This window comes from Anomalospiza imberbis, chromosome 3 (genome assembly GCF_031753505.1).
Source record: "Anomalospiza imberbis isolate Cuckoo-Finch-1a 21T00152 chromosome 3, ASM3175350v1, whole genome shotgun sequence".
In the NCBI taxonomy this organism is placed as follows: Eukaryota; Metazoa; Chordata; class Aves; order Passeriformes; family Viduidae; genus Anomalospiza; species Anomalospiza imberbis.
Window position 1 is genome coordinate 46,025,214 of NC_089683.1, and position 16,243 is coordinate 46,041,456.

General features: G+C 46.2%; 1 protein-coding gene across 1 annotated transcript; it reads left to right on the forward strand.

Moving 5' to 3' along the window:
* The first annotated feature begins 255 nt into the window (after positions 1 to 255).
* Positions 256 to 1,624, forward strand: GPR6 (G protein-coupled receptor 6). The gene has a single exon (XM_068184233.1). The coding sequence runs from the start codon at positions 341 to 343 to the stop codon at positions 1,430 to 1,432; it is 1,092 nt and encodes a 363-aa protein (XP_068040334.1). The 5' UTR covers positions 256 to 340; the 3' UTR covers positions 1,433 to 1,624.
* The last annotated feature ends 14,619 nt before the right edge of the window (positions 1,625 to 16,243 follow it).

Below are 16,243 nucleotides of genomic sequence, written 5' to 3' on the forward strand. Positions count from 1 at the left end.
GCGGAGCGAGGAGAAGAGCAGCGGGAGAGCCGGCTCCGCGTGTGCCTGTGTTTGTGTGTGTGTGTTTGTGTGTGTGTGTGCGTGCGCTCACTTTTCTCTCCCGGTGCCCCCGACCAAACCCTCCCTTCCCCGGAGCCGGGCGGAGAGTGGGAGCCAGTGCTGCCCGCGCTGCCTCGGCAGCACGGCGCCCCCGCCGCGCCCCGCTCCCCGCTGCCGGGCTGCCCCTGCCCGGCCCGCCCCTGACGCGTGTGCGGGGCGGGGCGCGGGGGCGGCCGGGCCGGCGGGAAACTTCTGCGGCTTCAGCACCACAGACAGGGCGGGCGCGGTGCGGCCGCCCGGCATGCGCGCCCCGCCGCCCCACGGCCACCCCACCGCCGCCCCGCCTGCCCACGGCCCATCGCCGCGCCGCCGCGGTCCCCGCACAGCCCCGGCCGCCCGGGCGGCGATGGAGGCGGCGGCAGCCCTGAACGAGAGCGGAGCGGCGGCCCCGCGGCTGCCGGCCGGCGGCGGCAACTCCTCGCTGGAGCTCTCGTCGCGGCCGCCCGCGCCCGCCGCCCTCAACCCCTGGGATGTGATGCTCTGCGTGTCCGGCACCGCCATCGCCTGCGAGAACGCCCTGGTGGTTGCCATCATCTGCTACTCGCCCGCCCTGCGCACCCCCATGTTCGTGCTAGTGGGCAGCCTGGCCACGGCTGACCTCCTGGCCGGCCTCGGCCTCATCCTCAACTTCGTTTTCCAGTACGTGATCCGCTCGGAGACGGTCAGCCTGCTGACGGTGGGCTTCCTCGTCGCCTCCTTCGCCGCCTCCGTGAGTAGCTTGCTGGCCATCACGGTCGATCGCTACCTCTCCCTCTACAATGCCCTCACCTACTACTCGGAGAGGACGGTGCTCTGCATTCACACCATGCTGGCGGGTGCCTGGGGGGTCTCCCTCTGCCTGGGGCTGCTGCCCGTCCTGGGCTGGAACTGCCTTCACGACCGCACCTCCTGCAGCGTCGTCAGACCCTTGACCAAGAGTAACGTGACGCTGCTGTCTGCCTCTTTCTTTCTCATTTTCCTCATCATGCTCCATCTCTACATCGAGATTTGCAAGATCGTCTGCAGGCATGCCCACCAGATAGCTCTCCAGCAGCACTTTCTGACTGCTTCGCACTATGTCACCACCAAAAAAGGAGTCTCTACCCTGGCTATCATCCTTGGGACTTTCGGAGCCAGCTGGCTGCCTTTTGCCATCTACTGTGTGGTGGGGGATCCTGACTACCCTTCTGTGTACACGTACGCCACGCTCCTACCTGCTACCTACAACTCCATGATCAACCCCATCATTTATGCCTACAGAAACCAGGAAATCCAGAGGTCCATGTGGGTGCTCTTCTGTGGCTGCTTTCAGGCTAAAGTGTCCTTTCGCTCCCGGTCCCCCAGCGATGTCTGAGTGACTTTTCTCTGTCAAACTGCACCCAGTGACAATCTACCCAGCGAACTATTACAGTGCCTGTTCTAAACTTCAAACTACGTCGTGAAGTCATTGGAAACATGCTTAAGTATTAGCACTTTATACATATTTGTATCTCGGAGAGTGGTTCAGGGTATGGAGTTTCGGGTTCCCTGAAAAAAAAAATAACAATGTGGTTGTATATAAATTTGCACATCACATTTGTAAAGTGAAGACATTCCGGTACTGCTTAACTATAGCACCTTATTTCTAGCTGCTGACCTGCCAAAACAGTGTTGCCTTTCTGAAGGGCAGAGAGGAAGAAAGTTGTGTTCGTGTCGTATTTCTAAGTGTGTGTGTTGGGAAGGGAAGGGGGTGGGGATGTATGTATGTGATGTGTGTGTCTATCTATATTTGCTGCACAACATTGATAAATTATAACATTTTGTATACAAATAAAACTATATAAAATGTAATATAACCTTGTGTGTTCAGATGCATTTAGAAAGAAGAGTTGAGCAAAGTCCCTTTGTTTACTTTTGAAGGCTTCCCATGTAATTCTGCCTGAAGAGATCATCATTCACTATGGAGATGAAATACTGGACCAAGAAAAGCACCTTCCTGCTTGTTTGTTTGTTCTCTTCTTTAGTCTGGCAAAGAGGAACGAAGATCACAAATTCTTTTTTTTTTTTTTTACCTCCAACAACCAAGGAAACAAATAGCCTAGTCAAATAGGCTGCTTGTTACATTTACTTAACCAGGTTCCCAGTAGCTTTAATTTTCAAGTTATAAATTAACCCTTTACAATAATGACCCATTTAAAAATTATCATACTGCGGGGAACAGCATTCTCTAAGCTGGGCTCTTTTTTCCTATTTTAGTCTAAAGTCAAAAGGGAAAAAAGGAAAAGGGAAAAAAAGGCACAGTATTCTTTCTTAAAAGCCTGTAAAATGGCACAATATGTGGACTTTCCTTATCATCCACAATTCTGAGGGGAATCTGAATTGTTTCTCTGCCTCCTTGTTCTTAGACTTCATGCTGCATCTTTGCTGTCTGCCTGTCTCAGAGCAGCATACAGTCTTCTGACAGTCCCCTGGCTTAGTGGCTTCAGAGAGTCCATCAGAGGTCAATGTTGTTCAGAGTTTGGAGCACTCCTTCACTCAGGTTCAAATCCACCAGTGACTGGCTGATTTATTCAAAACAACAGCACGTGCAGCAGATTTCAGGAGCAGTGTTACTGTTCATTTATATATAGTTATGCTACACTTACATCTTGGTTATATTGTGGTTTATCACTATGCTTCTGTTTGCATTTAAGGGCTGAAGCAGATTCCTTTTATATGCATGGTACCATATATAAAGTTTGGAGTAGTGCTTTTCCCAGTTTATGACTGGCAATGGATCAAACTTCTGCCTGCTGGAGCAGTTGGGTCCACAAGGATCCAACAAGCATCAGAGAGGCTGTGAATCAGTAATACTGTATTATGTGCAACTATTATGAAATCCAGCATAATTTCACTGATAACACAAAGATATTTCATTTAAAAGAAAACTTAGTATTCCAGACTGCTAGTTCCACTATTTTTATAAATTTTAATAATCACAAATCTGACATTGTAATTGATGGGTACCTTCAGGCATGTAGTTCTTCAGGGAACTGTTGCAGAATTGTTACAAATAAAATTCAAACTAGATTTTATTATAGGTCAAAATACTACTCAAATTAAGAGCTCTCAAGTTGCTGGTAAAAAAAGATGCTTTTACCCCCTTTTAAGGCCACATTTCATATGCTACGTCTAAGCCAGCAAATAAAAGAGGCCCTGTGGCTGGGTGGCACACGGAGTGCTCAAGCTCCCTTTTACCCTTGCAAAGCCAGGGACCAAACTGCTGGCTGGAGTATCCTCACTGTGCTCTGACCTCACCCTGCAGAGACTCAGCCAAAGGTGCTGCAACACCCACAACAGTAACTGCTGAGGGGAAAGTGAGTGCCTCAGACAGGTGAAATGTGGCAAAGTTTTCTGTTAAAATGAGAAAAAGCACCACTTGCTAGGTTTTAGCCTCATAAATCTTTGGCATATCTGTGTTGACTGGAACAAAACCACAGGAGAGAGTTTATGCAGATCCTCACACCCTGACACCGACCCTGCACCCAGGTGTGAGATGTCCTGTAGGACCTGAGCAGGTTTCTGCGAGCCCTGTACAGGCTCTGAAGACCAGCATTGGCCCTAAAACCCCTAGGAGAAACTTTTTATCCTTACTTATAGTCCTTCAGGGGGCAGAATCTGCCACAGGTGGCCTCTAAGGCAACCTCCCTCCTTTAACCCTGTCGGGCATGGGAGAATTTTCACCATGAATTCATTGCACAGTGACATTCTGTATAAAAATTAGATACATAGCTTAACTGAATAGAATCCTACTTGAGTAATAAACCACTTAATCGAGGAGTGTAAACGACTTAGGTGAGTTACTCTTCCAATTTTAGTTCATGTTGCTTTAAATGAGACTTTGTTCCTTTTTTTTCTGTTATATGACCACATTTTCAGTTACCACTTTCCCCAATGATTCACTGTGTCTAAAAAATAAAGCTGATTCCCTCCTGTTTAAAATGTGACACTTTCAAAGTGTTTCCCCAAGCATTCTTCTCTTCCAGGAAGAAAATTCGGATTACAGTGATCGTAGACATTCATTTTCCTGAGACAATACAGATGCAAGAGTTTTCTCTATATGCCACATTCAGAAAGATATGCTGACTCATAATATCTAGGAAAAACTAAGGTAAAAGAGGAGAGAGTATTTTGATATGTTTTGGTTAGCCCTAACAGTGGAGTTGATATCAACCCACTTGCAGTAAAATACAGTTTTAATTTTCAAAGTGAATTCTTTGAAAGGAATACCTGAATTCTCTGCTGGAATACCTGAGTGGAATAACATAAAAGAGGCTACCTAATCTCTTCTCTCCCCAGACATCTCATTTTAGATGATGGAGGAAGTCCAAGGGTTGTGTATAGCATGACACCTCTATTTTCCTTTCAGAGTTTTTTCTTGTAACAGCAGACATTTATTTGAGAAAATGGTGTTACATTTGCAGTATCTGGGCCCACAAACTCCTCCTGTTATTCGATGATGGCACTTTGACCTTAATAATGAAATTATCTGGGAGACAAAAATTCCTGGAGCCCCATTTCCAGTCACTGGACAGGGCAGGGCTGTGACTCTGCCATATCCCCAGCGGGAAGCCAGCCCAGGGGACAACCATGTGTCTGCTCAAGGGGAACTGTGTCTGATCTTCTATTTCCAAAAGTCTGCAGGCAACTTTGCCTGCATAGAGACCAGAACTGCAATGGCAGTTGCAATTACTATTTCCTTGTCCCTACAGGCCCATGGACTCAAAGCTTTTTATGTTCTCATGTACAGTCTACGAGGAGAGAAAACACACTGAGTGAGGTGCAAGAATTAGGCCCAATATTTGGTTGTGGTGTATTCTTTGTAATCTTTTCTGGAAATGGAGATGAGATTTCCTGCTTTCCCACTCTTAAAAAAACTTTGCCTTATTCTGATCTAGGTAAAATAATGACAGACTTGGTCTAAAGAGTTTCCCACTGAAACTAGTGATGCTCTATTTGTACTTCAGCCAAGATAATGGCAGTATCTCATTACAAAAACGTTACCATTTTGAGACAAGCCTCAGCTCCAATCTTCATTAGAAACTAATGGTTCATTACCAGCCTTGAAAATCATACTGGACTTGCAGTGCCTTGCAAGACCAAATCCCAGTTATTTGGCTTGTTTGAAGTACCTCTCACTATGATGAGCTCCCTTGTTTCAGCAGGAGCAATTACAGAATGAAGAGCACAGCTCTGGTGAGGAAGACCTGGTTGGGAGCCAGTAGGGGCTGAAAGCCCCTCACACCGCTTGATTTTCTGGGGGGTTTCTGCCTAAATCTGCAGTAAAACTGTGGAAAAGAGACTGACTCTGCAGGCTGCTTTGTATGAGTCACTGTATATTAAAAAGCCAGCTGGATTCAAAATCACAGGTCAAACAAACCCTCTTTATTTAGCTAAGCAAACAAAAGGACAAAACACTTTTAAACCTGAAAAGTGAGTCTGTGCATATTTTTATCAATGTAATGATTCACAGGTGCTAAGTAACACCCAACGAAGCAGTAGAGCCTCTAATCTCCATTCTGCCTCTCTCCCTTTAAAAAAGATAATTTTTTATAATGAGGTAAAAATAATTTCTGATATTGCAGCTGCTCCTCAGCATTTCAGCTAGCTATTATAGCAGTCATTATTAAGAAGAAAAAAATACAATGGGAAACAAATACAAATGTTTTCTCTTTCTTACTGCTTTATGATGAGATGTGTGGCTTGGAAGGAGTGACCAAGCAGGTGAGATTCAGCTCTGCATGGGGGATGAGCACATCTGGATCTCACCTTAATGCTTGCTGGGTTTGCTTGTTTGGGGGACAGTCTGTGTTGTGAGGTGTCTCCCCATCACCTGATCTTCATGCGAGCTCCTCCCTTGAAAGCTCACAGAAAGCAGGTCCCAGGCTGCTGCATTTTGCTCAGGAGTGCCTCACAAAAATCCCCTGGGTAGAAAACCACTATGCCTTTCCCTGCCCTCTTGATGCTTAAGCTCTTTCTTCTGACTACAGAAAGCTCTCCCAGGGACACCATTCCCCCAGTGGCAGTTCCATTTATTGAGGGCAGTAACTCCAGTGTCCTGGAAATAACCCAGCTGCTCCTGGGGCAGCTGGAGAACGGTAGAAGCGCTGACTCAGTGCTGACAGCAGAGGTGGCAGCCAGTTCAGCAGAGGTAGGTCTGCTCGTGTCATCTCTGTCTGCTGCAGAGAAGTGACAGAAGGCAGCAAGAGGTGAAACAGGGGTCAGGTCTCTGTGAAGTCTCCACATGTTGCAGCAAAGCCTCACAGTGAAGGGCATTTTCTAGCAGATTCTCACCCTTTTAAAAAATGAATTTACTTTGTTGGCATCACAACACAAGTGGTGGGAGAGAAAGAGCAAGAGAAAAGATGAATGTGCCTGTATCTGGTTAGGGAAAGCGTGCAGTGGTTCACTATATGACTCATGGCATGGGAGCAGCTTCTCCAGCAGGTACCTCAGATGCATCACCTGGCTGTGGTGTTCCCTTTCAGCAGTGGGTTGGGACCACACACAAGACAAAATACCAAAAGTAATTCTTCACTGCAGCATTGTTTGAGTTATCCTCAATCCTGTGCTGACACCGTGCTGAACTGTGATGAGCCCTCCTGAGCTGAAAACGGCAAGTGCAGGCAAATCTTTTGAGCTGCCCAAGCTACCTTTCAGCCAGCGAAGGGAGAAACGTAGTCCAGATTCAACTTCTGTCCTGCTTTTGAACACAATTAAACTTCAAGCTGCAAACCCAGACTTGGCAGCCACCTACAAGACAACATCTTTTCCATCCCCTGCTGCTGTCTGTGCCCCTGACATAAGATGCTGGGGTAGAACATCTTTGCACTGTCCCTTGCACCTTCCTCTGTGGCCCAGGCTCTCTCTCCACCTGTGCAAGACTGCACAGGTGCCATACAATAGCACATTTTTAAAGATGTGTCAGCACTTTAAAGTGAGAGTGAGATGCTTAGGATAAGAATTAGGAGAAGGATTTAAGCAGCCATACTCCTGAAGGTGGGCCTGTCAGCAATCTTGCTTGCTGAGTGGACATGCAAATACCAAATCAAACAGCTGCTCTGGGCCTTTATCCTCTGTGCCCTTATAGCCAGGCAGCAGCACCTCCCCAGAGTGTTTTGCCCAAGCAACACCAGCAGCCTGGAAGCTGCCTTTTCCCACCACACTTGGTGGGGATTGAGGTGTCTGTACATCTGTGTTTTCCACACGGCTTCTTTTGCTAGGAAAGCACAGGAATACCACATAGGATAAGAATTATCTGGGGTTTTTTGTCTCTGCACTGTGGAACATTTCCACACACTTAATTCACTCCAGCAGGGAAAGGGCTGAGCCTGGGACACTGGTAAATGGGAGTGTATTTATGCAATGGAGGTTTATCAGCACTGTTGGGAACACTTGCCTCTCTAGCAGGGACAAACCGCATGCTATGGTTCAGGCACAGGAGATGGATGGGGTCAGGAGGAGGCAAATTGACTGCTGGGGAATGAAAGAAATTCTGAAGTGGGGGAATATTTTAACATTTAGGTTCTTTTTTTTTTTTTCATGCTACTCACTGTCTAGCTCCTGCGTGGTTAAAAACAATGTTGTTTTTCCAGAGAAGATTTTCTCCAAGCAACCTTCTTGCTGTGCAGTTGTTTCATTTTGTAGCTTAATTGAAAGACTGAGATTTTTCAGGAAACAATTGGAAAAGAGTTTTGAAAATTGATCTTGAACCTTCTGTCTTTTTTGAGATAAGGCATACTTTGTGTGGATCAGCGCTCATTTTATCACCACCAAGAAGATGGTATGCATAGCAATAATTATATTTAAAACCAAGGCAGAAGAAGTGGTTCTGGAAATATTCTACAAGTGGTAGATTGTCTAAATAAAGGCTTCGTTTCCTATGAATGTAATTAGATCTATGACACTGCTTGAATGACTGAATTATTTTTTTAATCAGCACCATTGCATCACAGAGAGATAATGTGATTGTATACCTGCAGACAGATATAATTTGTCACTTCTAGTTGTTGCTGCTTTTTATAGAAAGAAGTACATCTAGGTAATATTATGATGTTGTCAAAAGAAATCTGGTCTGATGGAAAATAAATGTGTCAGTTAATATGGGGATCATGCTACATTCTAATATCAGTCTGACTGTTTATACTGTGGCCAATTTTTGTTAGTAAGTAGGAAGTTGCATTTTCCTAAAGAGTTTATCTGATTTTCCCAAGCAGGGGTGTATTTTGTTTTAAACTTAATTTTGCAGTCACAAATAAGGAAGATGGGAGACAAATAAGTTAAGACTTCCCTCTTTCTGTTCTTGCTGTTTTACAAACGTCTCAAAGAAAATAATAAATTGAATTGAATTATGCTGCTGAAAAAATGCATCAGAAAACATTTTGCAGGGAGAGTTTGGGTATGTAGTGTGATCTGCGCACCAAGCACAAAGCCAAGACTTTGAGTGGCTCCCTTACTTGCACATGGCTGAAGATGGACTCCATCCCAGGGATCTCAGCTGCCCCGTGGCAGTCAAAGGCCATCATGTGGGACAGACATTTGCATAGCAGCCCATTGTATGAGGCCTCACTTGTAACACTGGAACAGTGAGTTCTAAGAGCAATCAGATACTGCCTATTCATGAACAAGAACAGGTAATTGCATTATTTTTATTTTGAATGAAATTGGGAAGATTGGAACACTTTGCTACATTTGCTGTCACAGCATCAGTTCCACATGAGATGTGTTTGAGGGAAATAAAGGCTCTGCAGAACCCCACAGCTCTCCCAGCCATGCTGAGGTAAACACACTGCTGCTATCTCGTCTGCTGAAACCCATGGCTACATTAGCAGCGCGCAGCTCTTATTGTGTCAACCGGACCGCTTTCATCTTTTATAAGACATTTTTAGAAGTTGGAAAAGGCTCTGTCTCTGCCTTCACTGCCATTAAAACTGGGACCTTTTGCCAAACAATAGTGTTCGTAGTATTGGTCAGACCCATAAAAGCTTCCTAATAATACCCTCCCATCCTGCCATGCTTGCTCTGAAATGAGCACTCGTTACTTTATCCGAGCAGGCAGAAAGACACTGGATGTGTCTGGTACTTGACCTGGCCATGTCAGTGCAGCTTCTCTGTAAAGCAGGAGCAGAACAGGTTTGCTGCCCAGCCATTCACTTAGCCTACTTCTCTGCCAAGCTACGCGGCTGTTCCCACCTCTCCAGTGATTCCCCGATGCCTCAGCCAGTGCTGAGCAGGGCACAAGCCCCCTGACACCCCGTCCCCATTTTATCCCTGCCACAAACCAAGGAGTGTGTTGGTAGCACTCAGTGCTGAGGTGCTCCCCACGCCTCATGGGTACAGCACACCACAGGACAGTGCAAGGCATGGAAGGTGTCTGATATTGCGCTGTGTAGTCAGAGGCAACAGCTGGACACCTGTGGGACCTGTGATTTGTAATCCTCCTCTTCTGCAGGGCAGAAAATGATGATATGGGAAGATGAGGTAGCAGTGAAATTGCCTGAGAGCTACCAATAAACATCAGAAAAGTCTCTTTCCTCCTGGAAAAAGTATCTGCTTACAACACACAAATAGGATGCCTGCCTTCTCTTCCCATTTTGACAACATTCATATGCTTCTGTTATTCCTATTTACCTGTCTTCTTCCCCTGACACTTCCTTCACGTCCCTTTCTTCCCCAAAGGTGACCTTTTCTTCTCTCTTCCCTGAAGGCCCTGTGACAATGGTATGTTTCCTGTTCTTGGCATGAGCTGCCTTTCCTCAAACACATCTCTGCTTCCTTTTCTTTTCAGATGGCATTGCTGCTGCTTCACTTGGAGGGGTTTCACATGTGAGGAGTTTGGTGGATTTTATTTTTTTCTACAAGTCCCCTCCCTCAGAGGGGACTACTCCAAGGGGAGCAGTGTTACTTCTGTGCCACGTTCACTCTTGCTGCATCTGGGGAAATCATAAATAATAAACATCTGTGGGCCAGTCTGGCAGAGAGGCAAGCAAAAATGACTGCATCTGTCAGAGCTGCGACTCGCTTGTCTCACAGAGCTCCTTAGAAGCACCTGTAAGTGACTGGTGGAATTTATTCCCTGCTTTCTGAAAGTCACCTACTTCTAGAGGTGAAAAGACACAGCAGGAGTGGTATTTTTCAGGACACCCAGTGTATTACACTCCTAAGGGCTTCAGAGTGAGCACTGAAGGCTTAGACTGCCTCACCACTATGTGCTGTTTTACGGCCAGGATAATTCTGAAGGCCCTGTCATGCCACTGGGCTTCCTGAAGGACATCTTCAAGACCTGTCTTTGGGGTGCAATAGGGAGGGCAATGCCCTGTGGTTCATGTTTTCATCGCCCCAGTGTAGGACTAAAACAGGTAAACGTGGATGTAGCAATATAGTCCCATTGACAGAGCACAGCCAATATGCAGGCACACTCAGATTTGCCTAGAAACACCCCACAGCTGCTTTTACACATATCAGAGAGGTCAATCAGACGTTTTGGTGGAAGTAAACACTCTCACCCTGCAGCAGGTGTCCTCATCTGGCTTCTAGTGGTGGCTTCCATTTGATATGGGCACACAAGCCTGGCTACCCCTGAGAGCAGGAAGCAGAGGGGAGAGATCAAAACAGGCAAGATGGAGAGGGCAACCAAGCTCGGGGATCTGCAGCTGCCAGCTCCATCACAAGCCTCTCTGTGACTCCCTCAGGGAAGAGGGTGTCTTTTTTCTCCTAGCCATGTCAAAAAAACCCCAAGTCTGGGGCAAGTGGTGGTGCTGTGCTGCTTGGAAACCTTCCTCACCACTCTGCTTTGCTGCCTCTCAGAGAGGCTCCAGTCATGGTCTGGAGTTAGCTGACATTTTTAATCACAAACTGAGACTGAGAAATACACATTTATATCCTTGAACATATCATCCACAGGCAATAAAAATATATTTTAAACAACCTAAGGCAGCTTTTACATCATCTTGCCTTTCACTCCATTCCCAAATGCCTTAATATGATGTTTATAACTTTGTCTGTCCTGGTATCACCTCTCTTTTCTTCCACATAGAGGCTGTTCCTGCTTCTTAAGATTACTCTCAGGTGGCCTCCCTTTAAAATGTATAACCCTATATAAATCCATAGCAGCAATTTCTCGGCTGCTGCAGCTCTCGGGGCTATCGATTGGCTGTGATGTGCTCGCTGTGCTGTGCTGAGCCAGGTCCATACCCCCGCTTCACCCCAGCACAGGCAAGAGAAGAGCTATTGCTCACCTCGCTTCCCCATCGAGCTGTGTTTCCCAAGAGCTGCTTGCACACTCCATCCATCACAGAGTTGTCTTTCTGCAAACTCCTTTATGCCGTGACCCAACGGCGGAGGTTTCTAACTTTTGAAAATGTTTCTTTGTAGAGAGAGCAAAACCCTCTATAGTTTATCTTATTCTTTCTGGCTTCAATTGCTAAGGTCTTACCTGAAGGTGATAGAGGCAGCATGACTGAGGAATCTGGAGAGCCTGGGAGCCTTATTATTGCTCGTTTGTGCTTGTTTGTGTTTATTTTTCTTTCTACAAATATGACAGCTGCTTTATGAAAATATCTTTCACAGCTACAGTGAAGGAAGAAAGCCTGACACAGCCTGCTCTACTTCTGTGTAGCCTCTCAAAAGCAAGGGAGGAGAACTTCATTTGGGTGAAATTTCTGTGTAATGCCCCCTGGGAGGGGGGGAGCTCTGAAAGCGCTCACTGGGGGTGTGCTGCCAGAGTGGGAGGATGTACTGAGTCACAAGTGTCTGTCTCACCCAAAGTGTGATTCAGTTTTCTCATTAATTACTTGAGTGATGGAGCAGGGACAATACTTACTCAGTGGGCAGCTGTCAGACATCAGGGAGTGGCTTCAGTTACCCCTGAGGATTGACTTGGTATTCAACATGATCTTACCAAATCTGAAAGAGATTCTGGAAAAAAATCTAAAGACATTTTGTTAGAGGCAAGCACGGCAAGCCAGTGGGAAATTGGCAGTGGAGATCCAGATGGGGAATGAACAGCCATGTAGCAAACACATGGAGGAGTAAAATGAACTGAGCTTGGTCAACAGCTTCTCTTCACCATTTGTGAGGGGTTAGGAGAACTCCTCCAGTGTATGAAAGCTGCTGTAAAAAGAAGAAATCTTGTACATCTAAAATTCATGGTTTGTAGAACAATGAATGATGAACTTAAATGGCAACAAGGAAAAGTCAGACTTGACACTGGAAAACTGCCAGAAACAAAGGAGCACTGGAACAATGTGTGTAGGGAGGTTATTTCTTCATCACTGGAAATCTCCCAAAGTGAGTTGCAAAGATCCACCAGGAACAGCACAGAGAGAATGATCCTGTCTCCAGAGAGAGTGACAGGTTAAGTAAACTTGTGTGGTCTCTACCTGAGCTATTTGAATTTGTCACTGTTGCAGCCACATCTACTTTAATTTGCAGTTTGAGTAGCAGTAGTCAGGTGCTACAAATGCCACAGTTCTCTGCCTTCTCTTTTGTCCAGACTTTGTGATTACTTTCCAATTCACACAATGTTGAGACAGCAGAATGGAGGCCATAGAAGGAGAATTGATATAAAAAGGAGAATAAATATAGCAAGCTTTCCCCCCAAAATGTTTCCGGCAGACTGTCAGCACCTTATTAATCAAGCATTGAATTAAGCAGCTCTGTGGCTGCCTGTGGATGTGTATATACACATCTTTTAAAATCAGCTTTTCTTTCATTGTACTTTTGTGCAAGCCCATTGCTAGGAGAGAGTGCTACATCCCTCACCACAGGAGGTACTTTGGTACACTTCCTGTAATTACTGCTCCCAGCTGACCTCCCGGTTTTTAAAGAGAAATGACTGGAGTCTGAGGACATCCATACCTGCAGGTACCAGTCAAAGCATTCTATTTCATTGAGATACCATGCAAAAATATTTTGGAGTAAATCATCTTTCCACCTAGCTAAAGCTGAGTTTGGAAATTGATGGCAAAAATATGAAAGTCTAGGAAAAATGTCTTGGGTAAAATGTTTTCTATGGAAATGTTCTTTATTCCAGGTTACCTACAAACTGTGTGAGGGAAAGGTTACTGAATCACTGCAAGCTCCAGACTGCCAGCCCCAGACCTGAGCCCTTCTCATTTTTATGGTGTGAGCAACTGCTCGCCAGGCAGAGTGAGAGGCCCGCAGTGAGCAGGGGATGGTGCTACCCAAAATACCAAGGGATGGAAGAAAATCTCCTTGAGACCCTTGTGTCTGCAGTATGTGCTCTGTAGCACTATGGAGACTGCAAACTAAGTCATAAAAATGTGAGTAAACAAATGGGGTTAAATTCTAGTCCATGTCACTAGGACAAAAACATTAATTATAATTAATGGTAGCTGACAGAATTAGTGGTGTCTGACAGCAGAACTAAGGTAGGTGTGCACGTGCATTTGTGCACAGGTCAGTGTCTGCAGCCTCAGAGGACAGACCTTATGGCTTTGGCAGAAAGATCAGGATAGGAGGGTTTTTATGGGATCACCCTGTTTCTGTCCTGCTCAGGCCACTCAGGGAACCTATGGAAAGTAGCAGAAAATAATGTCATCCCTCTGACAAACTTTAGCCAAGTTTTGCTGAGAAAGCTGGAGGAAAGCAAACTGTCTTCTTGAAAGTCAGTCCTCATAATTGCCAAACAACTCCACCAACTTCTACAGCTGGTAAATAAAAGTAAATAAGGGAATCAATAAGTAATAATACAGCAGATAAGCTGATGAGTGAGAAGCTGCATGTGTTCATATGGGGCAGATCACATCAGACAAAATCAATAGCTACCTTTGTCAAAGTTATAGGCTTGGTGACAGCAGCGGACATTTATCTACATTACAGTAGCTTTCTACAAAGAACCATGTATAAAACCTGGAGGAAGTAACCTGTTCAGGCAATCATGCTACTGAATTTGAATTAGACAAACTCGGTTAGGTAAAAAAAAAAAAAAAAAAAAAGACAAGAATTCAGTTTTCTGGACTCACTCAGGGTTGCTGGCAGGACAGAATAAGGATCAGGGCCGCGATACTGTCCAACATTCATAAAGCTACACTGTGCCCTGTTCACCCTGTGCAGAAGTCTACTAATTCACTGCCCTAAGTAACTTTTGCCTGAAAACCTATATATGGCTTTAAAAATCTGTGAGCAAGAGCAAGTTCACTACCCATTGGTCTTTCATTTTTGGCAGTGTACACCTGTAACACTATGTCTATTCTTTCCACTGAGCACACCCAAGGTGCTGGTAACCACCTTTAAAATGGTCACAGCAAAACACATAGGAGACATGGGGTGAGTTCCGACAGGATCCACCACCAAATAAAATGTTATCCTTCTTGATATCCTCTCAGAGCATTTACTTTTGTGTGAACATCAGGTTAATACAGACATTTAGCACAGCCATGTGACTGCAATTAGAGTTAACATTGCATTATAGTTGGTTCTTCGTGTTGGTTTTACCCTGAGGAGAAGAGGAGACATTACAGCATTTTCTTCCTGTACTATTAAAAAATCTTCCTGTTAGGAAGGTATGTGACACAGCAATAGGTGCAGTTATCAGCAATAGTAAGACTCTAATCTTCAGATAACTAGCCAAAAGAAAACTAATAGTTTAGCTAACATCATTGGTGTTATTTATTGCAGCCCGTAAAAGGAAAATCTGCTCTTGAACAAGCTGCCAAAATCAGAGGCACTGATACCTCAATATCCGGTCACTGATAAAGGTGCAGCCCCACTGTTTGCACAAAAATCTTTATGAGAGGGGGATCAGTTACTTAATTTAAAGTGACTCAGGGGGCTGTTTGCCTTGCCAACCACATTTATTTCTGAGCAGTCTGGCCCCTTGGCTTAAGCTGTGCTGGCTCATGCTGCAGCTCAGCCCTGCTCCACTCGTCCAGGGTCACTGAAAGGAGCAGGACAGGCACAAACCACCCCACATTATACACCTTCACTGATCTCTTCTAGTGAAACGCTTGTTTTGCTGGCTCCACACAGAGAAGCAACTCTGTGAGCCATTCTTCACGGACAAGCAGCTTTCTTTGGGTGGAGGTTGGGACTTGTGCTGTGAACATGAGACACAGAGGTTTTAGTGTCATCCCTGGCTTCTCCTCTTCTTCCCAGGGGTGGAAAGAGCCCCTCTGTGCAGGTTGCTCCTCCCCAGATCTGGGTGTGCACTGGGAGAGGATTGCTGCAGCCCAGGGATGCTCCTGCATTGGGCTGCCTGCAGTATGGAAGCTGTTGCAGGAACTTCCTGCAAACAAGGGGATGTATTGTGGAACCAGCTATATCCCACTGGCAGAAATGACACACACACTTCCAAATGACCACCTGGGCTCTGAAGCACTGTGTTCTTTTGGAAGAGAGAACTCAGGGTTTATCCAAAGTCATCTGGGTGCTTTTTTGCTCTCAAACTCCCTTGGATCTGAATTGATCTTTGGTCTGCAGGAGCCCAAACTTGGCACATCGAGAGCGAGGTAGTGCTTTGGGGTTTAGGAGCACTTTGTGCAGCTGACAGGACACGGGCTGGCTGATAAAATCACCCAGAGGAGCAATAGTTCTGCATCAGGGAGGAGCAGACAGGCATTGCTCCTGCATCGTGTTGCCTGCTCTAAAGGGAGGGATTGCAAAGCTCTTGAAGAACCAGCCCAGATACATGTTTCACTGTTTTCCTGTGTTTTATGGCCTTCCTATTGGTCGAGGAGACGAGGATTGTGGGGCTGTCACCCCTGCCTCCACCCTCTAGGGGCACAGAGTGTTGGGTGTGGGTCTGGTTGATGTGCTGAGCCCACTGCAGGTCCCTCCTCAGGGGAGACCCCTGGGCTTCCTGGCCCTCGTGGTGCAGAGCTGCTCCCAGAGCGGCAGCAGCGCCATCTCTCCTCCCGCGGTGCCCAGAGGAGAAGGATTTCCCAATCACTCTGGGGGCTCTCACAGGGTTTCTGCAGGAATTTTTCCCGGATGAGCAGGAGGCTGGGGGACTCCCCCACCACAATCCCCATGCCCTTGAGCAGGTGGAGGCCCTGGTCGTGCCGCGAGCTTCCCGTGGGTGACACGGGTGAGCTGGGAGTGCTTTGCTTTGATGCCCGTTCTCGCTAGGACTGGAGTGACCAGCAACGCTCAGGACCCTGGGATGTTGCTCCGAGTGCTGCAGGTG